Source organism: Trachymyrmex cornetzi, unplaced genomic scaffold (assembly GCF_001594075.2).
Source record: "Trachymyrmex cornetzi isolate Tcor2-1 unplaced genomic scaffold, Tcor1.1 scaffold105, whole genome shotgun sequence".
NCBI lineage: Eukaryota > Metazoa > Arthropoda > Insecta > Hymenoptera > Formicidae > Trachymyrmex > Trachymyrmex cornetzi.
Window position 1 is genome coordinate 229,483 of NW_017295598.1, and position 23,748 is coordinate 253,230.

At 32.2% G+C, this 23,748-nt stretch overlaps 1 protein-coding gene across 5 annotated transcripts; it reads right to left on the bottom strand.

Moving 5' to 3' along the window:
* Window positions 1-5,787: 5,787 nt before the first annotated feature.
* Window positions 5,788-23,646, bottom strand: krz (beta-arrestin protein kurtz). 5 transcript variants are annotated; one of them, XM_018504784.1, is made up of 8 exons: window positions 14,138-14,211; window positions 13,325-13,538; window positions 12,688-13,063; window positions 11,966-12,259; window positions 11,020-11,157; window positions 7,530-7,616; window positions 6,828-6,974; window positions 5,788-6,630 (listed from the first exon to the last, which is right to left on the bottom strand). In XM_018504784.1, exons 1-8 carry the CDS (start codon window positions 14,165-14,167, stop codon window positions 6,555-6,557), a joined length of 1,362 nt encoding a protein of 453 aa, XP_018360286.1. In that variant the 5' UTR covers window positions 14,168-14,211; the 3' UTR covers window positions 5,788-6,554. The 5 variants fall into 5 exon arrangements, with proteins under 5 accessions (XP_018360286.1, XP_018360275.1, XP_018360303.1 ...); XM_018504773.1 differs by lacking the exon at window positions 11,020-11,157 and adding an exon at window positions 9,373-9,516 and having other exon boundaries at window positions 5,789-6,630; XM_018504793.1 differs by lacking the exons at window positions 11,020-11,157; window positions 14,138-14,211 and adding exons at window positions 9,373-9,516; window positions 23,392-23,646 and having other exon boundaries at window positions 5,790-6,630.
* Window positions 23,647-23,748: the final 102 nt, after the last annotated feature.

The window sequence follows — 23,748 nt, forward strand, 5'->3', positions numbered from 1 at the left end:
ATTACCATAACAAAGGATTAGTTAATCTTTTTGAAAGTCAATAAAGCAACCCGTTTAATGTCGTGATCAGTTAACTTGTTAAATTCAATTCTTCAGTATGCTTCGTGAAACGTTTAATAAAATAATTTCGACATATATTCACAAAATAATAAAATTGATGACTATGTAAATAATGCAGTAGAATAATGCAGTATATTTTATACATTTAGAACGTAAACAAACTATCAGATATTATTTAGAAATTATAAAAAATATCTGGCAGAAGATTTTTTACTTTACATATTTACAACGCAAATCAATAGTTACGAAGATTACTATTACATGACAAAAGTCAGTTAAACTCCTTAAAATAAGTAATGTCTCTGTGTAGCAATCGCTTGTCTCTGTATACTCATTAAAATAATTTATTAAAAAATATTCATTATAAATTCAATTCAATTTGGATTCCCTTCACAAAAGATTAAGTTTTTTTTTTCACGTAGTAACGAAATAAGCAACGCGACAACGAAACAACAATCTGGAGTACACGATGCTCGCGCTCGGACCGCGCGGATCATACTGAAAAGGAAGCTACGGAGGCTGCGTGGTGAGAGATGAAATGAGACGAGCAGGATGGAAGCGAGACGGAGAAGCGCTAAAAATTTGCGCGCCACCCGGTATTTCCAACTTCCCTTCCCGTATCTCGCGCTTTTTTTTCATTTTTCTTTCGTTTCCGTTTTCCTCCCCCGTTGTCCTCTCTTTTCCCTTCCATTATCGCGAACTTCTCCTTATTTCTTTACGACGCAGCCGATTTCTTCCTTTCTGCCGCGTAATTCTTCCGGGTCTCCTCCGTGTTGTAAATGTGTCCTCGCGCTCGCTTTTTCTTCTCCTTTTGTTTCTTCGTTTTTCTTCGTGGCTTCATGCCACGCGATTTATGACTCGAATTTGCGACGGAAGATGACTGAATTTGAATAAAGTTTCTACATGAATGAAATGGTGAATTCACCCTTAGTTCAGCTCCAATCTCCTTCCCGCATCGCGGTTGGCAAATTACTTCAGACCGCGGTAGAGATTCGAATATCCTCATTCTTCGTGCTCGAGTTAGTTTCAAAGTTAAAATTGTGGTGTTTAAAATACTTCAGAATTTATTTATCGTATCATAATACAATTACGTGTGATTTAGTTTCATCTTTCTTATCGGTTTAATTTGATTATTGATATATCAATTTACTAAAATATCCTTTACATATTTTACATTTAGCTATTGTTTAAATTGTTTAAAATATTTGTGTGTGCGTATTATTTTTCTTGTATGTTATACCATTTACTTTTACGAATAAACTTTTATAAACACACACAGACAAGGATTTGGTATTACCAACTATCTATCCTAAGTCTTCTTAGCGTCTGAAAAAGAAGAACGCTTTCGTTAGCAAGACGTGTATTTAATTTCGTCAAGGAAGAGAGCTTTGTACTAAGTAAAGCTGCTTCGTTAATTGTACGTTATTTCGCCAATTAAAAAACTTTTCCAACTTCGAAAACTTGAGCAACAGTATCGCCATACGCATCGCATAATTTTATACAGTTACAGTAAACTCGTCTGGAAAAACCGAGAAACTTTACAAAAGTATTTTTTTAATTATTATTCTTTTAATATATTGTCTTATTACTTAATAATTACTTTAAATCTTAATAAAATGAAATAGTTACTAAACTCACAGCAATTATCCTAACTAAATGTTTTTTTGTTATGGACGGAATTAAAACATATAAGAAATTTTTTTATTAAGATACAGAAGAATGTAAAAGAAATAAAATCATTTAATATATATATATATATATATATATATAATAGTGAAATTCAACGTAGTGAATGTTAAAAAATATGTAAGAAGTATGTACAGTTTCGATATACAGGATTTATTAAATTATTACAGCTAGTTACAATATGAGAATACACGATTTTTACATATACAATATATTATGCATTATATATATATTTACTTTATGCCATTTACTTTACACACACGCACACACACTCTTGCACTCTCGTGATCTTTCTTCCTTTCTTTCTCTCTTTCTCTCCCTCTCTCCTTTTTTTTTATTAATTCTCTCTTGTAATCTCTTTTACATACAAAACGGATTATTCACGAGTGAACAGCGAACGATCATGAACGACACACGACTTTGTTTGCTAACTAACAACGCGCGGCTTCAATAAATAAGTCGTCCCTAATATAATGTACAAGTTAGCAATAATGGCTCTCTCTTTCTTTCTTTCTTTCTTTCTTCCTTTTTTCTTTTCTCTTATATGATTTACACGTATAACAGCTGCAGAGAACCACAATACTTGTACATCAACCCGATTACATTAATTACAGATACACTCTCAGGTTACATAATATCTTATCTTCCTTTTCCTTTTCTGTTTGTCTTCTTTCCTTTGTGTCTAATTTATGCCATTTACTATTATGCTCAGAGCAATTAATTAATTTGACTATATCGCATGATACAACCATTCGGACAATAGCATATCCGCGTTTCGCTATGCTCAAATGCTCAATCACAACAGCTTCCTGTTTGCACAGAAATAGATGCAATTTTTAGTTAAACGAGATATAAAATGAGAGAAATGTGAGTTTCCAGGTGCAAAATGCGTTATATCAAAGAAGCGTAATCGTTTGCCTTTCTTTTCGCAGTGATTCGTTAAGTACAGAGCGTCTCAAAAAATATCGCGTTAAAACTGTATTCTTAAAGTTAAAATTTCCAAATTCTCTTGTCGATACAATATCAATATTAAATATCAGTTACATGTAATTAATTATAATAATATCAAATGTGCAACCTACATATAAAATGACAAAATTATTAGTTTGCATAGGAAACAATTTCAACTTTATATTATGATTAAGTTGAGAAGATTCGCGTTCTTTTCCGTGACACTCTGTATGTGATATGGTTTTCTTGTATCTCAAGAAAACAATCTCTCAATATTAGAATTACAAAGACGGCATCCTTATTGACTTTATTTATCTCCCTTGATTTTGTGCGGCGTGATCCTTTTTTGTGATTCGAATGATCACAACAAGAATGTTAATGATCTACCGCTTGCGATTATATAAAAAATATGTGCGCGCCCGCGGGCGAATATAAAATATACTCTCATTATACAAGCCTGCACATTTACACACTCATACACGTCGCTTAAAACGAATAATCGAAGTGTCGACATTCGACATTCGCCACAATCGCAAAAATTCGTCCCTTAATTAAATAGCTCTACGTTCGTTGAACATGCACGTTCCTGTTTTATGAAAATAAGTTAAGAGACTTTCTAAGCAAGCTGCTAGTTAGACAGTTAATAATAATTATGGCTGGTATTCATAGGTTAAGTCTTTTATTTAAGACCGTCTTAACTCTTAAGTACAGTCTTAAGATATCATAAGCCAATCATAAAGTTATATTGACATTTTAAGACATTATTTAAAATGGTCTTACAATAACAAGAGGTTATGAACACCGACCCATGTAATTTAATTTAGAAGATTAACTGAATAAAATTTTATAGGAGATATTATTTTACATTACATTTTTTTTACAATATAATATAAAACAAACTTCTCACATAATTTGTGTTTTAATAATATTTTTGTTAAAATATCTGTGTGAAAGAAATTTACATTTGTTGAATTATTAATAAATCTTTTACTTATTATAGTAATTTATTATTAAAGAATATATGTATTTTAAAAATTGGAAAGTCCCTTTAAGTTTAGATTAAAGATTTAAATAGACTTTTTTTATTCTTGCAAATTACTATTAACCCTTATCGTACTAATATGGGTAACTAGTGACCGAGCGATTCCTGTTCGTGCAAGTTTCTTTGAGTCTTTCGGTAATTATAAATTATACTACATTTTATTATTTTCCAAAATAAAGAGTCAATATTTATTCTAGAAAGTTGAAAGTATGTTGGTGAATTTTTAGAGATTTTTTAAATTATTTTGAAGAGGTGAGAGAGAAAAAACGAAGAGATTTGAAGTGACCCTTGATGGTATGGATGAGGCACCAAATTGTAGATGGTACGGTAAGGGTTAATACCTTTCTCGAGAAGCAATTTCTTTTAGGAAATGAATATATCAGCTTTGGTATGAGGAAATACGGCCGCATTTTCATCGCTCGTTTAAGATTAAACGTGCGAAAAAAAGCGTAGACCACATACTTGATTATTTCGTCTAGATACAGTTTGTAAATGCTAAAGTGATAAAAAATACTATTTTTTCTTTGCTTCTTACACATGTGTATATTTATATATACACACTCTGCACACACATACATACACGCACACGAACATACATGCATGTACAATGTTATTCAGCTTTTGTGATTTTGCAACTTCTATTTTAATTAATATAAGACTGTCAAATTATCTTCGTTGCCAATGTGAACTGTTTATTGTTGACTTGATCTTGTTATAATTTGAAATTAAGAGCATAGAATAAATCTCTTGTGTAATGAAAATTTATGATATTAAATTTTGCGAGATTTAACATAATTTAAGTCGATATTTTGAATAGACTTTTTTTCTCTATATTCTTGATTATTTAAATTTGATCAGTAAAACAAAATAGACAACATCAAAACACGAAAAAGGAAAAATTATATACCGTGCCATTATGTGATACTAAAAGCAACTCCTAAAATTAACAAAAAAGGATTATTTTTTTAGAAATTCTCACAAAATTAATGAGATGTAATCACGTATAACCAATTGTATATTTTTATTTTGAATGATAAAATTTCTCTTTCGACGATTTTTGTAACTTAACTTTATAGTCTTTGTATATAACATTTAATTAGGCAATCAATATTAAATTCCTAATTTAATACGAGCGAGCCGAGATTATGTAATATTTCATTGCAAGATGCGAAAATTTAATTCTCGAGCAGTCTTGGAAATGTATATCGAAGTCGATTGAACAGTGCTCGCCGTCTTAACTTAATTGATTGTAAAATCGGAAAAAGATGAAACGGATTAATATTACAAATTCTACAATGTTACCAAGTTCTACAAATTATCCATAAATATATCTATAAATTGACATCTGCATCTCGAAACGCCATCTTTCCGTATTTTTTGCATATTTCTACGCATCTTGTTTAGTATACGATTAAATTATTGCATTAAATTCTTCTAAATGGGTTTTCTAAAAACTGGAGATTTTTTATAAAATAATTTTTCTCGTTGTCAAATAAAGCATTGTATAGTTTTTTCATCTCGGAGAAACGAGATAAATATTAAACAGCTCTTCTTTTTCACGGTTTTGTGATTAATTCTCTTTTATATTTATATTAATTATATATAAATTAAGTATTAATTCTGCGAAATTTATACGAAGAACAAGAAAGCGCTTACGATCGTCCCATTTACACAAACGATCTTTCCAATGTGTACTAACATATATATTTATTCTGTATTATTAAAATAAAATTGATAATTCACAAAAGTTTATCCCGTGCGCTCGTGTAACTTAAAGACAGTACTGGCCATGTTTAAAGAATCGCAATATATCGTGGCTTATAAATCTAAAAAATCTCATTCTTGGATTATATCAATCTTGCATTTAATTAATTATAAAATTATTTCAGTTAAATTAGTTGTATTTATGTAATAATTGAATCACATTTTCTGAATTAACCTGCGACTTAGACTCAATTAATTAGCTAATTAAATTAATAACAAATTTAATTTGTAATATTTTTGGAAAATAAAATACCAAATATAGATTATATGTATTTTTTCTTTTATTAAGGATTTTACGATAAATACGTCATTGGCTAGATTCGTGGATGTTCTTAAAATCAGTCTTCAGAGCCAGAGCATGAAATGGCGACGGTATTGATGAAAAATTCGTGAATATCAATTATGAAATCCGTCGCACTTTCCCCACAAATCAAAATCATTTTGATCAAATAAAGAGCATGTGCCATAAAAATGGCTTAATTAATTATTTAATTATTTCATTTGTTTAAGTGTTCTATAAATTATATATATATATATAGGCTAGCTTAAAGAGAAACAGAAAAAATTGTTAAACAGTTTGCTCTTGAGAAACTTCAACTTCCGGTGTATTTTTCGGTTACTTTCGACAATTGGTAAAAATGGCGATTGTTGAAGAAGAAGTTTTTCAATATCATTTCCAATTTGCATTTCCATAATCTTTTTATCTTACATAAAAATATGAAATTGCACAAAAAAATATGAGCAGCTTGCAGAATTTCTCTCTTATACAATTTTTTTGTATTCTCTTTTGCTTTTTTTTATTTCTTTCATTAAACTATTCCTGCAATAAATTTTAAAATGTGTCAAAACGGTGGAAAAATCGGTATTGACACTTTGCGCTCGGGAATAGCGATGATATCGCTTCAACAAACAATAACATCATTTAAGTTTGTTGCTGCGATATAGCTACTATTGGCATCATTGGCGAAATTGTGCAACTTCCGTCTTGCGTGCGGCATGGTGGCGTCAAAGTCACTTGATCGATACGTGTCAAAGTGTTAGCGGAACACGGTCAAGCTTCCGTTTCGCCTTTCAACCTCAAACGAGCGAAGTCCTCAAAGATTATGTCATCATCGCCATCTGCTTCCCTGAAAATAGACGGAAAATTTACAAAGAAATCTGGAAACTGTTTTACAAACATTTAAAGAATTAATTGTTCATATATACATACATATAGATATAAAAATTTCAGATAAGATTTTATTAGTCTGCCACACACACAATCGTGATTTTTTAATTCTTTATTAAAAAATTAAACGTATTAAAATTTTGTTGAGTTACTTACGTGTCCAATTGGATGAGGTTTGTATCGAGTGGAACTTCCCCGCTGTCAGTTTTGTGCGTAGGGCTTGGTCGAGCTGTGGACGGCACTGGTTCCTCTTCTTCCGGTTTGGGATGCATCAGAATAAAGGGCAGTTCCGCAACTAATTCGCTATAATTAGAATATAATAATAATATTGAATAGAAATATTATATACGTGGCTTTAAATATAAAGAAAACCGTAGAATATTGCACTGTTAAATTTATAGTGTCGACTTGTACAAAATTTGAGTTATTCTTAATCATTTCTGTAAGTCGCTATTGCTCTTACTCAATACGTTGTAAATTTAACTAAACAATTTATCTGAAAAAAAAAAATGTATTAAATTTGACTTGAATTTAATTTATTATTAATTGCATACATTAATATACACGTGATTTACTTCAAACTAATCACAGAAATAAATTGATTTACATTTTGACACACATGGAAGTTGAAAATAACAAAATATTGTTTAACTGAAGGGATTGGATTATCGATGCTCCTTTATTGATATTTAACAGTGTGTGTCAAAGTGATTAGTTGAATCTAAAAGCGACGTATTCACTTGGCAATGTCCTCTTCATAGCTGTTATATTTATATAAAAAATTATTATTGCGCTGGGTAACTGCTTTAGGTTACCCCCCCTTAGCAGTCAACGTGGTAAATGGGTAATAATACTTACCCTCCTAGAGCGCCGAGGCAGAGTTTGACTTTAACTTTGTACTGGACAATTATGCCGAGGTTTTCACGCTGCGCCGGGTCAACCACACTGTGAATTATATTTACTGTTGTCATTATAATGCGTTATAATTTATTAATATAAACGCTACACAAAAGCTCATGCAAAGTTAATTGTATGATAGCGTCATGCAACGAACGGAAGCAACACAGAAAAAGACTTGTAAATTACTTTATTATAGCCGTAAATAGATAGAAGCAAGCGGCAATTTATACACTTACAAGAATGTTATACATTCACAATACTATTTGTTTAAACATTTATGTAAAGCAGTAATCACGTACATATCTTTTGATCAAGCTATCCATGATACTACAGCTTCGCAGCAAAAATGAACAATTTCTAATTTGTCCATGCAATTTTACTGCAGATACAATGCGGTGGCGATGCCATGTTTTTACACAAAGCACAAGCAGAAAAAGGATGGGATGTCGACTTAAACTTTTGCTTTAGATATCTTGCATCCTAAATCTCCTAGATCGCAGTTTCTTAATCCTTTCGGTACCGTTGGAGAATATATGTTAGCAAAAATTCTCTGCGAAAATTCAAAAAGTTTTATTCGGCTTAAAAAGAAGATAACAGAAAGGACAGGATTTCTTCCACTACAAATCAATGAGATACGTAATTAAAGTTGCCAAATTTAGTTTTAGTAATTTAAAAAGATAAAATGTGTCAATACATGCGCTTTGTTACAAAAATAAGATTTATTTTTTGAAATGCCGTGGTAATGCTGAATATTAAAATTATAATTTGATTTTAATTTTGGAACTTTGTCAAAGTATAAAAAAAACTTAAGAAAGTGGTATCGAAAGAGTTAAAGTACTTGGATCTTAGTATCCATAGATATCACACAAGGTTTATGGAACTATTCTTTAAACTTTAAAATCCTGAAAAACCTGTTGATCCCGAAATCTTCGTTTATATTGATATCCATGGATTTAGATTTAAGATATCCAGGATGCGTGGGAAGGAACGATTCCCAGTGAATTTGAGTGCGAATCTCGCAAAAACAGAATTACACGTCGTTCAACAATGATAGAGCCAGTCGCTCGCCATCTCGATCGATCGATCGTTGAGAAAAGCTTCGTTGCAGGCAGCCAACATGTATTTTCCGGCCGTTGTGTGGAAAGCGTTGCGCACGAAAATGAGAAATTCCCAAAGGCGTACTCGGCTGCGCGTTGCGTGCGTGAATGTGACACGTGTGTAACAAACGCCGTCCGCATTCTCGTCCTGCATTTAGCGCTCGTCTGGCAAATTTCCCTGCCCGTGTTGAATTTCAGTGTTTTATTAGTTTTTTATTTCAGTATAATTTATGTTTATGTATTTTTCGGAAATACTTTATTAATATTATAGATTATTTGAAAAACAAAATTTTTAATAATTTTTAATAACTTACAATCATATATATAATGAATAATATTTCAATATTACAGGAACTTTTCATAGAAATATTTTATTACATAAATTTATTCGTTAAATTTATTTATTAAATAGTATCTCTGTAGTTTCCTCTTTTATTAGAAAACATTTTATAACACGTGCTTAACATTTAATAGTCAGGATCTCTGCTATTCAACTGCTACGTATCTGTCGAGCTGTCAAAAGTTTAGGAAACACTATGTCAAACTATAATACGGAGTCAAACTTTTGCAATTTGCGAGGGAAAATTTAGTGAATATTATCTTTCTCGACGCTAAATGCGCGACCGAAACGCGGTACGGCGTATCAATATCTAGACGTGTATCTGCATGTGTCGCAGGCTCAATTTCAGGCATCGCGTCCTTACAGGGTGCTGGACGCCAAATTGGTGTCCTCGTGTTTGAGTTGGCCGTCGAGGGCGAGCCCCCATTTATCTTTGTTGTTGGCCAGAAGGGGTGTCAAGGTGAACACCTTGCTCAGCGTGAAACCCGGGCCCACCGGGCATCCCTCCCTGACATTTGAACATACAACCAGCATGAGTGTTAATGTGCTACTACGTGCGGACCGAGATTTCGCATTGATCAATTCACGAAACATATCGCCACCATTTTTTACAAGATATTTATAATGTCCGTTCTTAATTAATATTTCATTTAATAAACTAATATTCAATATATTAATTTACGTATATTACATTAAAGAAGAAAAAAATATTCAAACATGTACGCTTTCAAAATAAATTTGTTAATATTATCTTTAAATACGTAAAACTTATTTGATGAATATAATAGATAATAATCAAGGTATTAAAATCAATATCTTGATTATTATTTATTTTTTTAATAATATATCATAGATAATCATTATACTAATTGTAATATTTCTGCGCATCTGAGTCGAGAGGAGTTTCCTAGATTCCAGTTTTGTGCCGAAAAAATTACAGTTAATTAAAGTACGACAGTATATAAACAAACGACATTAATTGTGTTTTCTGATAGTATCGTGGTAGTACGATATATCAGCTTGTGCCTCACGCTGTGATACAGACTGCGATTGCGAAAGACGAGAACAGGACGAGGGCTTACAATACTGTGTGTGTGTGTATGTATGTGCCTGAAAGGGTTATGTAGGATGTGAAACATTTATGGTTATATATTAATGTAGAAAAATTCGTTTTAAGAATTTGTAAAATATATTTAAGTAGGAAAAAAAGTATATAGACTCTAAAAATATATATCTTAACAGAGGAAAGGAAGAGAAGGGGAGGAGAGACAGAGAGAGAGAGAGAGAGAGAGAGAGAGAGAGAGAGAGAGAGGGGGGGGGGGGGGGGGGAGATAGATTGATAAGCCGTACCTCTTGCGTTAGAATAGCCATAAGCCCCGTGGGGGTTGAAAAAGAGATCCATATACGTGATTACAGGCCACCGCGTTAAAAATCCCCAGCACAAAATCACCAAGAAAATGCTGACATTCCATTTATTACTTTTTACATTAATACAAAAAAAGGAATGAAAAAGGAGGTTGGCGACAGGCTTGTTCCAAAATATTTCTTATTAATTTTGTAATTTTTTAAATTAAAATCATAATAAAAAGCAAAATAATTTTTAAATTACGTTACTTTATGTGTCTGAAACACTTAATTTTTTATATAGTTTATTATTATAGACGTTTGAAAGACTGCCAAGATTAATTTCATCTAATTTGTTAAAAGATTGACTTATTTTAACCACAAGCCAGTCTTTCATCAAGTTTTATTTTTTTCTCCCAATAACTTTATAAAGCTGTCTTAAAAAAGAATTGATAGCATGTTGCTACTACGCTTCGTCTTTATGATACTTTAAACATGATAAGTCTCTATAAAATTCGGATATTTGCCACGAGATATCGTCATGATTATAGTCAGTAAACCATTTGGCCAGTTTCCAACCTCCGTCATCTCTTTTTTTTTCTTAGTATCCGGCAGAAGAGGTGAGAGAGTAATGAGGGAAACAGCGAGCTCTTAATCTCGCACTCACATTGTACTAGACGCGAGATTGGTGTCCTCGTGTTTAAGCTGACCATCTAGAGCAAGACCCCGCTTGTCTTTGTTCTCGGCAAGCGTTGGCCTTAGAGAAAACACCTTACTCAGGGTGAATCCTGGCGCTACCCCTATACTGCCAGTGCAATAATTTTATTTTCCTGCTCGTCACAGTTCTGTTTATCGCGTGTTATCGCGCCAACCGTGTACTTAATCGCTAAAAAACTTTGACGCTAAGTTTTTCAAGCTGATCACGATCGTTAAAGACCCATCGAGATATACGTATATATATATATATATATATATATATATATATATATATATCGTATTTCTAACAATTTATCGTCTAGATTATAAATAGTTTGAAGTGCGCGCGCGCGCACTAATAGCTTACTAAAAACTGTTAACTCCAACTAAAGACTATTTTTATGTGGTTAAAAAGTGGTTCTTGAGAATATTCGTAATTTATAAATGGAAGAAATTTTTGTTTGGTATTGAACATGTGTATTTTCTCTTTGAGAAATTTAATTAAAGAAATTTGACTTCACAAAACTACTAACAGGTATATTAGAATTAAGGCCTTTGTTCACCCATTATACTATCTCAGCAAGATATCAGAAGTGAGAAAATAATAAGAATCCTTGTAAACTAAATTTGAACAGAAACATTTTTCAATAAAATAACATTTATATTTCCATATTAAATATTTTGTAAGAATTTTTATTATGTACATTTTCTGACGTTACAATCTGAGATAATAATGGTGAGTAAATAGAAGCCTTAAAAAACATTTACAATATTTCATGAAAATTTTCAAAACGTTCATGAAATTCTCAAAACGACTTTTTAAATCACATTACCTCATGTTTATTACAATGCATCTTTTACTGGTGTACGATATTTTCATCTTTCGACAACATAATAATTAGTTAAGGAATACTCACTCGCTTTCGGCTTCAGCGACGGTGCATTTGTACTGCGCCGTGGAAAACAGACAGATGTCCGCGAACTGCCTAACTGACACTTTTATCTTTTTCACAGTCCGGTTGCTATTGTTCGCTATGTGCACGTTCACAGCTATGTTTTCGCCATGATGATAGAGCTCCTTATCGAGCGAGGCTTCCAGATGTAACTTGTTCGGGGACATCATAAACTCTTTGCTGACCTCCACTGAGGGCTGTTCTCCTTGTTTCGACGGCGCGTACATAATTTTCCTGATCGCCAGCCTCACGCAGCTCCTATGAATCAAATTCAGTATTTAATTACGATTCAACATTTAATTAAATAAATTAATTGCTGCTCTTTAATAATTAACTAATATAAAAATATTTATTCCGTTTAATGTTTGGTTTTTAATTATTACTTTTCAGAAAATTGTGAGTAAATCCATATCCATAATGTTTTCAAATACTATTAAATGGAAAAACAAGCATTAATATAGAATAGGTATATTGTTAATAACAGTGATTTTAATTGGAGTATAGATTCATCCTAGGTGATCATTCACTTAAAAAAGAATTAGATGATTTTCCTCCCGAGTTAAGAAAAGAGGTGAAATTCTTTCGTATCTGCTCTCTTTAGTGAACATTTATTTTATTCTGAAAATGAGGAAAAGTTTCTTTTCTTTAAAAGACTAACTTCTTTAATTTTGTATTAAGATTCGTACCGTTTATGTGGTTTATCATCTTGTGTCTCACCTACGAACGCTTTCAGTTCGTAGTCGACACCGCAGGGTTTGCCAGTATCACCTGGTGCTGGTTGCAGAGTAACCGAAGCGGGGCAGTGAGGTGGTAACTCGAAGTAAAAGGGATACGCATTGTTGCCCAGTTTTTTGATCAATCTCTCTTGTAATCGCGTCAGTTCCCTGGGGGGCTGAGTTCCTTGCAGTACTGGATAAATCTGTTCTGCTGCTAAATAGAGGTCCTTACGGAAGGTCAGCCCGAGGACATCCAGATCCTCTCTACCGTATTTAAACGCCGCGAGAACATGACCGAACACTTTTCGATCTTTTATGTAGTCAGGATCGATTAGGACGACCCCGTCTAAAATTACAAAAAATATCTTTTAACATAAAATTCTTGGGAAAAAACTTATTTGCATAAAATCGTTATATTAAGAAACTATGTCTATGTATACAAACGTAATAAATCTGTATATAGTGGCTATTTCATAAGATGTGAGCATAAAAAATGAATTCAGGATACGAAAATAAAACTCTCTATATGTACAAGAATCTATATATTATTTTTGCTTGAAAACACATTGATTAATTGTACGTGCTTTCAAACTTTTAGGATACGTGCCAATAGGATCAACATGTGTGATGTGATCGACGAAATCTCTCTTGCCAAGATAAACCGTGATCTTGCCATTGAGACTGGACTTCTTGAAGACACGAGTAGCTTGTCGTTTGTTAACACTATCTACAGTGTCCATCGTGGTGCTCTCGGGGCCCACGTTGGCCCCTAACTCATTTGAGTCCTCAGTGTCCGAGAAGTCCGACTCCGAGCTCTCCCACTACCGATAAAAATTATTATTATTAACAAGTTATTGATTGAACAATTTATTGCATATTTTGGAATTACACTAATCTTTAATATGAAATTGAGGAGCAGACTTTCAAAATGCGTTTTGTCCAAAATTTCATTTTTTTAGTTAGAGATTTTAATTAGAAATAGAGAGAGAGAGAGAGAGAGAGAGAGAGAGAGAGAGAGAGAGAGAGAGGGGGAGTGTCAGTGTTGAAAGACTCATATTATAAGCTACTCTGAGATGATTCAGAAAGCATTTCTTCATCGTTAATTTATATGCTGAAAAAACGTAAACATTTTGAAGTGCATTATGTTTTTAATTAGAAACAAACAAAATTTTTTAAACATTTTTAGCAATTGTTTAGCTAATTTTGTTTAATATTTCACATCCTACTGATTGGCAAATTGTTATTTTATGTATAAAGTGCGTAATTTTCTTGTGTGCGGAGTTTCTTTCTTTTTCGTTTTCTGAAAATTACAAATTTTGGACAAAACGCATTTTGAAAGTCTGCTCCTCAATTACATTTAGAATTATAAAATCCTTCTCTTTTATATTTTGTTAGTTTCGACCATTAATTTTTAATTTACCTCTATCATATTTTCCCCTAATTCTTTCATTGATACTTTTATATAATTATCAATTTAAATATAGTAATTATAAAAACTGCGTCACTAACACTTGTATAAATACAGAATTAATTTTTCATTACTAAATTAATTCGAATTATTTGTAACTTATATAATTTGATTATATTATATTATTTTTAAGATATAAAGCTTATTTTTTAATTTTTTCTCTTTATCATAAATTTCACATTTAACGGCTTACTGTACGCGAACTAAATTTTGCAAAACACCGCAAATCCGATGTGCCTTTCTGAAAAATGTTGGTGCACAATTTGCATTTTACGGAGGCACAATTTGATATGCACAAATTTGCATTTTTCTTTATTTATATGCCGTAATAAAACTGGTTGCCCTAAATTAAAATTTCTTCGAAATATACAAACGCGGTGAAAGATGGCAGAGCTCTTCGGGGAAGCGCCGAGCTCGCACTGAACTGCTCTGGCAAATGGATGTCAATTTCAATCGACGCTCGTATAATACTTAATACGATAATGCTCGTACAATAATTTGCATTATACTTGCGGGATTTATAGACCGCGTGCCGCTATCGGTTACAGATACACGAATGACCAAATGTAATACGAGATGGATTTGTACTATTTTATTATTTAAATGAAAAATAAGAGAACAGAAAAGAAAAGAAGGAAGAAAAAAAGAAATATTCCAAAATTAGCTTTTATAAAATCTTGAAATTTTAGATTAAATTTTTCTTTATTTACTTTGTGGACAAATACCAATTTTTCCATTTCTCGAAAGTATTAAAAAATATTAAATAAAGTGTGCTTTAAAATAAAGTTTACTTTCAATTAATCGAAGATAGTATTACCAATTTGCACTTCCAAAGCTTAATTCAACCTGTCTTAACAGTCTTCCCATTAAACTGCTGATCAAATTTTCCTTGAAAGAAAATCGATGCTGAGTTCATTAAGGTAGAGAAAAGCGAATTTCGTAAGAGAAATTTACTTCTATTTAATTCGCTGTCTGCTTAAACATTTCATTGTTGAATTATTATTTATTAAAAAAGAATACCTCTAATAGTGGTGTATTTTATATTTAATTCTTTTCTATATCTATTTAGAAAATTACCTTTGATTTTTATTTCTTAAAGATATTTTATCACTCAAATTTTTATTTATTTTTTAAAGAAACTTATTATAGATATTTGATTAATTAGTATTAAAAAAAAGTTTTTCTCTCTTTTTCTCTTTCTCTTAACATTTTAATACATTACTACAGAAAAAAAATTAAAAAAATATTATATTATTTCATATATAACATATGTTAAATATTCTATTTAGAAAGAGAAAGTGAATGCTGTTTTTCTGTAACACCATGTACAATTGAAAGCATGCGAGAATATAAGATTGCTAACGTCGATGAAACGGGTCAACGGGAAGGAATAGGGAACTTGCGTACATATTTGACGTCACTGTGCCAAATGTTATCTCAGAGCACCGAAATATATGTTTCTTTATCAATCTGTACGCCATCTATCTACGAGGTCTCTTCAGTTACGTATCGCGGAGATAAAATGAAGATTAGTTGCGGGACAAACTTTATCTATATTTTAATAAAGACTCAGAACATTAAATAATTATTACACCAAATATAAGTAAAATTTTATATTAAATATTTATATAAATAAAACTAAAAAATTTTGAAATAACATTTAATATGAATATAAGCTGAATATTTTAAATATTAAAGAAATAAGAGATTGCAGTGTCAGCCTCCTATTATATCTTCCTATATTTATTAATTGCCTGCAAATTCTGGCCTAATAATCCTTCGAATGATTTAGGACAAATTTTGCATGCTGGGTCAACGGACGGAAGCTAGTCTTCGCGATTCATTTGACGTCATTCGCATGTTATCTGGTCTGGTATAAATGTCTGAGCAGACATTCTCGCGGTCGTTATCGCGATCTCCCATAAATCAAACAATCGTGAAAAAAAACCAATTACGCCCAGAAACATAAACCAATCTGTAAACTTCATTTATTTTAATAAAGTAATTATTTATTCAATATTATGAGATACCAAAATCAAATAAGAATAAGTTAATTGAAACGGCGGATTATAAATATTTATACTATAAATATATATTAACGTGTGGAAGTTATTTTATTAATATTTATTTAGTAATTTTAATTTATTTTTTCTCTGTATTTTGTTAAGTAATTGAAAATAAATTGAAATTGGCAGAGAAATAATACATATGCAAACGTTTAATTCGGTTCATTTTAATCATGTCAAATTCTCTTCTCGTTTAATTTGGTTTTTAAAAGGGATAAGATGAAGGATAAAAAGAGCACAGAGATTAATTCATTCAGTACATATTGCGCTGTACATTATACGTCAGATGCGATCATTGTTCTCCTATTTTCCACTGCAAAGCTCTCATGTCGCAGTGTTTTCAATTCTTCCGTTTCGCAAATAATTTGTTATTGTTTAACGAGCTTTTATCGTGATTTTGAAGTTTGATTGTGCTGTTGTTGGCGAATAAATGACGCGAATTAAGGCGAGTGATGGCGTTGCATTCTAAGTTGCCTATAGTTTAGCGCACTTATACCTGTTACAATGATTCTATAACCGGCGCAAAATTACCGGGAATCATACTACTCTCAATCGTCGTTGACGTCATTATTCTGTATACACAGGGTGCCCCCCGACTCATTGTGTAGTTCCTCTAAATCGGACTAGGGAAACTAGATTATTTAGAAGCTATCCTATACCTTTTCATTATTCAGGATGCGTCGAGACCCACGTTACAATCAAATCTTTTAATTCTAACATACGATCGACTCTTCCTTAAACGATCGAATCACTGTTTCCTGATTTTTTAATGCTGGATTGATGTTCAAACGTTTTATTGCGTTTGCATTTTAAATTAAAAAAATTAAAGAAGTGTTTAAAAGTCGAAATGAAAGATTGAATTTTAATTTTCGCAGAGACAAAATTAATTTTAACTTTGTTAAAATTGCGTGGTGATTTTTGGATACCCTGAATGTGGATATAAACGCCAGGTAAATGCGATACGAATGTTTTCGTCGGTTTCCGTACCTGAAAATGTTCGGTAGATTGATTTCCCGCCGGAAATAACTTATTTACGCGAGACACAAATTACTCAACAAGAAAAAAGGAGAGAAGCACGGAATACATGGAATACTCTATGAAAAATTTTGTTTGCCAATAACAAACAGTTCCATTTATTGTAAAATTAAATTTTAATGCAATACTATTGTATAATTTATTTTTTATTCCGTTTTTTTTGTAATTGATTTAATTTAATTTAATTTTTAATACATTCTCGAAAATTTTAAACTACATTTTTCCTTGATGTTTTAAATACAAATATCGTTATTACAACGAAGTAAAAGTTTTTACGGAATAATAACTCGGTAAAACGTCAGCTAAGCAAATTTATGTTAGCTTTCTTTTAATATTTGCGACACTTTTCATATATAATTCCATTTTTGCAGCCTCAAGATAAAATGTTTCTTTCTGATATACAATATTGTATGTTTATGTGTGATTTTTCTTTTTGGATTTTCCTGGTAGTTGAAAATGATATGGGAAATTTGGTAGCTGGCGGGAAATTCTGCAAGAAATTTTCACACACGTGAGGGCTGATAAACGAGCCGCTATATTGCACAATTTATTAGCCATTATCGGACATATTGCGTGTGGGCCATGTTGCGAGCTTCTGCGTCGTGCGAGCTTTTGATAGGATGGTGCACGATAAATGATAAAGCTACGTTGTAGTAGAATACGCATATTCTATTATTTTTCAATTTGTCACTTCAAAAGTATAGCGCAATAAAATAAAATATCAGAAAGTTCCTTTTAAAATATAAGGAAAAATAGCAACTTAAATTCACTTTACTTTCATTTTTTCACTTTCTTTCAAATTAATCAAATAGTTATGTGTGAAATATCTTACTTAATTTGTAATTGATAGGTAATATTTATATTTATTGTTTGCTTAATTTATTAGTCTTGTGCTTATTTTAGTTAATTTATTTATTTAGTATTTTTTAAGACTGTGTTAATTGATTAATTAAACTGTTAAAATATAGTGATAATAAAATGTTTATTACAGAAGTAGTATATATAATTACATACAATTAAAAGTGTGTATATATATAAAATAAAAAATTTGTTCAGGTTCTAATATTTAATTATAATATAATTTTAATAAGCTAATTCTCTCTCTTGAAAACATCTTTAAAAATAAAAATTGACCAAAAATTGATAAGAAAACATGACTGTAATACTGTCAATATAAAGATAGTCGATCTGTTGATAGGTTTATCAATAATTATCTTTGACGATTGGATCTTTGAATCTTCGTCGTTAATGATTTGAAATGATGAAAATAATTCACACTTATATTGCTTATATCCGGATATGTACATAAATATGTAATTGGTAACTATTAAATATCGCGCCAAGGTTAGCAAGTAAGCACATAGTGCTGTTTCTTGGTCGTTTCACAACAACTTCAAGTATCCTCCAACAGAAAAGCTCTGCTTGAAATTGTATAATTAAATTAAATTTTTATATATTTTATTAAATTTTTGCCTCTCTCTCATGTTTGACGTATAATGAAGTAATTAAATTCAATAGTTATTAGTTTTGTTTTCCGTGAACCGATAAACGTAAATTGAGTTTCGAATGTTTCTCGAAAATCATTAATACGAAATCAACGTTTTTTTAATAACATAATCTAACGATTAAAGAAAATTACCGATACCTTCGATGTCAAGTAAGCTGTCTCTAGTCTTATGGAGATTCGATTTGTGTTTAATGGCTTGAATTTTTTTAAACGTTGCCTTGAGGAGTAAGTACACCGACAGGAGAGAGTTAATGAAGTTAGCACATAATTCAGCGTGATTAAACTATCCCAGATTAAGTTAAAGCTCTCACGACTTTGTAGAATACGAATATCGATCCGACAGTCGCCGCATGAACTTCGCTCCCGCGCCCCTTTCCCTTCTGTATATGCTTCCAGTTAGAATTTTAAATGATGAAAAAAATTGCGCGACAAGAGTAAATTGTATCCCGTATAACATCACGCTAATGAGAGAATAAATGTAATAGTAAAATTTCACGAGATCATTTGTGTGTTGAATAATATGAATAAATTATATTCGGTTTTAATAAGTTACATATTTAATAGATATATAATATAATAATTTTAGAATTATTGTAAATTAAACAAATAATTAATTTTACTGTAGATATGATATTAATGTTATTGTTAACTTTTCTATTTAATATAGTAAATAAGATGCAAATACTTGGTATATAATATTAATATTGTTTATATGCCAAGATGCAGTTACGTAATTAAATTTGGCAAAGAAATGTAGATACAAAAAATGGCTAATTTACGACGCAACAAACTGTTGCATCTCTCATTCATAGCGTGTAATAAATGCATTTATTGAATAGAATAAAATCGATAGGTAGTTGGTTGGACGCGCGTCGTGTTTACGTATTGTGCAAATTGCATTAAATGCTTCATTTAATCTCTTCGGCAATCCGCCTATCGATCATCGATAACATCAAGGACGCTAGGATGCCACTCGTGATAATGAGCCGACGAAAAGAAAAGCGCGATTCATATTTGGTCCTTGCATACAAGATGCATTCGTCACCACTGCAAATATGCCATCGCATCCTCTCTCTTTTAATTAAAGAAATATTAGATATGACAATCTTCAGAAGAAAAAGATATCTACGCGATAAATATATACATGTAGAATTACAGGTCTGGTAAATTAGAAGTTTAAAGTATCAAGTTTATATAAGGAGAGAGAGAGAGAGACATATACAGGGTGACATAAAAAGTTTAATCACACAAAGTTTTGTGTTTATCAAATCATTATTAACGTATATTTACAAAAAATATATTCTGTATACTGTTACTTATACCTTATTAAATATCAAAAATTATTAACATTTAAAATAATCATATTTAGCTTTGATACAAGCTTTAAGCTGCTTTGGGAACGCATTAATGATGACTGTGCACCTTTCCGGATAAATTGTTCCAGGCAGTCAATAGAGACTTCAATTCACGAACCGATGAAAATTTTTTAGTACTTTAGAGTGTCTTTAATATTTAATAAAATGTAACTAACACTCCAGATTTATTTTTTTTTATATTTTATTACACAGGTAGCAAGCTGAGATTATTTATCGTCGTTTTAATATTAAAATGATCTATTTAGTGTTAAAATGACCCATTTAATGTTAAAATGACATATTTAATGTTATTTTGACACTAAAATGCCGTCTTTAATACCATTTTGATATCATAAAAACGACAGATAACATTAACTTGTTACAATGATTTGATAAACACACAAAACCTTGTCGCACAAACTTTTTTGTCACTCTGTAAAGCATAATAAATGTTAAACATAAAAATGAAAAACATATTAAAAAGTAGGTATCGCAAAACTAAATTACAGAAATAAAAATTTAATTGGAAAAATGTGAAACAATATTTCGTAATTTTATTACTTCGTTTGTAGCACGTAGTAATGATCTAAACTTTTACATAATAGCTTACGTAATGATGATCACCTCGTGATAATGATCTACGACGTAACCTTCGTGTATTTTTCTTTAAAAATAATTTTATAGTTACTTTGATATTTCTTATATTCAATATAACGTCGCACATGAAATTTAACGATTCACGTTTGATTTCTATCAATCATTTATCTGACATCGTTCACTTCCTTATCGAGGAATATATAAAAAAGAAAAAAGATACAACACAATCCAAGATATATCCAAGAGGATGAAAGGCAAGAGGTTAAATTCTCAGAAGTGCATCTATTACGTTCTTTGTGATTCTCCGAAAAAGAAGGAAGCTTATCACGACGTATTTGTCAATGTCAGCTCGGGTCTTTTTACGGGCGTCTACGTTTCGTGCACGGCGACTGGCGGTCGAGTCGAGTCGAGTCGCGTGGCTTCTGGAGAAGAGAATGCGTCGTTGAGATGCATCTTCTATCGGTGTGCAATTAACGTCGCGTGGAAAAGGACGGTGAAAAGCGGGAATATCGATTGACGCGATATACGAGGCGGTCTGTCGGCCGCGCGTACGTTCGATTTTCGATACATCGGGTCAGAAACCACACGATTGTGTGGATGCAACATTGATGATGTCTCGCCCGATAACCGGGTAAACGTACATATACATCCTGGCTCCCCTCGGTTATCATGCTCTCTCTCGGAGGAAGAGGATATTCGCATCGATAACGATAATCGGGTCGCATCGCTCGCGTCGACGACTTTTATTAATGATATTTTCGGCCGACACACACACACACACACCGTACCTATAATGTCGGATCGCAAAAATTCGTGCCGTAAATAAAATGCGTTTACATACTATTTTGCAATCATTACGACATTGCAACGAGAATTAAATTTATAACGATTAAGTGGAATTACGTGATCAAACGTAAAATTGTATCGTAATTTACGATGTTATATCATTAAGTATCGTTATTTAATTTACTAAAATTCCCTAAAGACGAATCAACAAACTAACGTAAATAATTCACAAAACTGACAGATTTTAATTAAATGGTAAATATATAAATTAAAATAATAATTAAAGAATTTATGTCTAACGAAATACTCGCAGTTAATTACTGATTGGATATTTAATTCATTATTACTCTGATGCGAATTGTTATACATATAAAGAGAATGTAAACTACGAGCGTTAAGAGATAATTAATGTTACATAATTAACACAAAGGTAAAAGTGCGAAAAGCAAAGAAAGCCGGCTCTTCAGCGATAATTAATGATATAATCAATCTTCGGGATTTGTTACGATGATAGATAGAATTTCTTCTTGACACTTTTTCACACAATCGCGATTCTAAGGCGTTTCCAAACGAACAAACGACGAATGAAAATTTTTCGTTATAAAGTTTATAGCAATCTTCTAATACTTTTCTTTCCGTATTTTCTAAATTTATTTACTTACGAATAAAATCGGAATTTCTTTCATTTTTCTATATAATGAGTTTGCTTATATCAATTAAATGTGTGTGTGCAATGCACGACTAGCCATAAACAATTGCTACCAATTTAAATACTTTTTAGTAGAAAACTTTTACAATAAAGATTTATTTAAGTAAATTGTTTCCCCACAATCGCTTAAAAAATTGGAAATCGATCAACCGTACAGACTGTAGAACACAATATGTGGCATTTATTATTTTAGGCTTATGTTTAATTGACTTTTTTCCGAGTATATTTTACGCGCTATATTACTCACTGAGAAAAATGTACTAAATTTTAATGAATATTTGTTTGAATAGTGCCAGGTAAATATAACGATATAATAATATTTACTGAATATAAACATATATTTATTTGATACGAAAATCATTAATTTGATTTAACTATTATATTTTTTATTTAACAAATATTTATTTTCCGTAAATAAATATTATATTGGTACACACTATCCAAACAATTATTTACTAAAATTTAGTACATTTTTCTCTCAGTGTATTTCAGAGCTGTATTATATATACCTATGTTTCTATATATATTAACACAAAGCTCTTATCCAGATATTTTAAAGAAATGATTTTCTTTAAAAACATTTTTCAGTAGTCAGATTTTTTAAATATTTTCAAACAGTAAATTTAAATCAAACAAAAATTCGACGCTTTCTCACCTTTCTCACTGTTTTTTAGACATATACCTACGTATTAGAGACGTACGATTGTAAACAAGTATGAAAGAAGGAAGAGTGTTGTAGGGTTAAGTCTGTTTACGAGCGAGCACAATACGCACTCCGCGTGCAAGTAGGTAACTGTGGTTTTTCGGAGTAGTTGGAATTTCCGGAATTCCGGCTGGCTGGCGTTCCGTTTGAAGTGACTCGAAAAAGAGGAGCGAACCAGATTCGTATTCGGAGCAACGAAATGTCCTGGTGAAATATCAGACGGAACTCGGATCTTGATTACGGCCGAAAAGGAGCGTTACGTATTTCCGTGAACTGCCGTGAAGATGAGAAATCGTGTAGGATCGCGATGAGTAACGGTCGGTTTCGTGGTTCGTAGCGAGGAGAGTTCTCCTCTAGGAGGACTTTGCCCGCGGAGAGTGGAGAGTGGAGAGAGCGGAGAGCGGAGAGCGGAGAGGAGAGCGTCTCTGGTTGTCCTGTTCGACCTTACCTAAGGTCCCGCCGCTGTGTAATGTCCGCGTCGCGGGCCCACACCCTCTCTTCAGGTGCTCCACCGGAGCTGTCACTGTCGCCGCGGCGCGACGCGTCGCGACGGCGCGACGCTGCTCCCACGCGACCACCCCGGCGACTCACCCCCAGCACGCGTGCAGCGTGCAGCACGACGACGGCCACCACCGTCGTGAGATACGCGCGTATGAACCTCGCGCCTCGCGCACACAAAGAGAACGACTGCTGCTCAAGCAGCTCGAGCGCTCATCAGTCGGAAACGCACACCACGACCCACCGTGATTACTGAACCGGAGCTACGACTGCTGCGAGTGGCTGCGAGCACGTCGCTGCTCGCTCG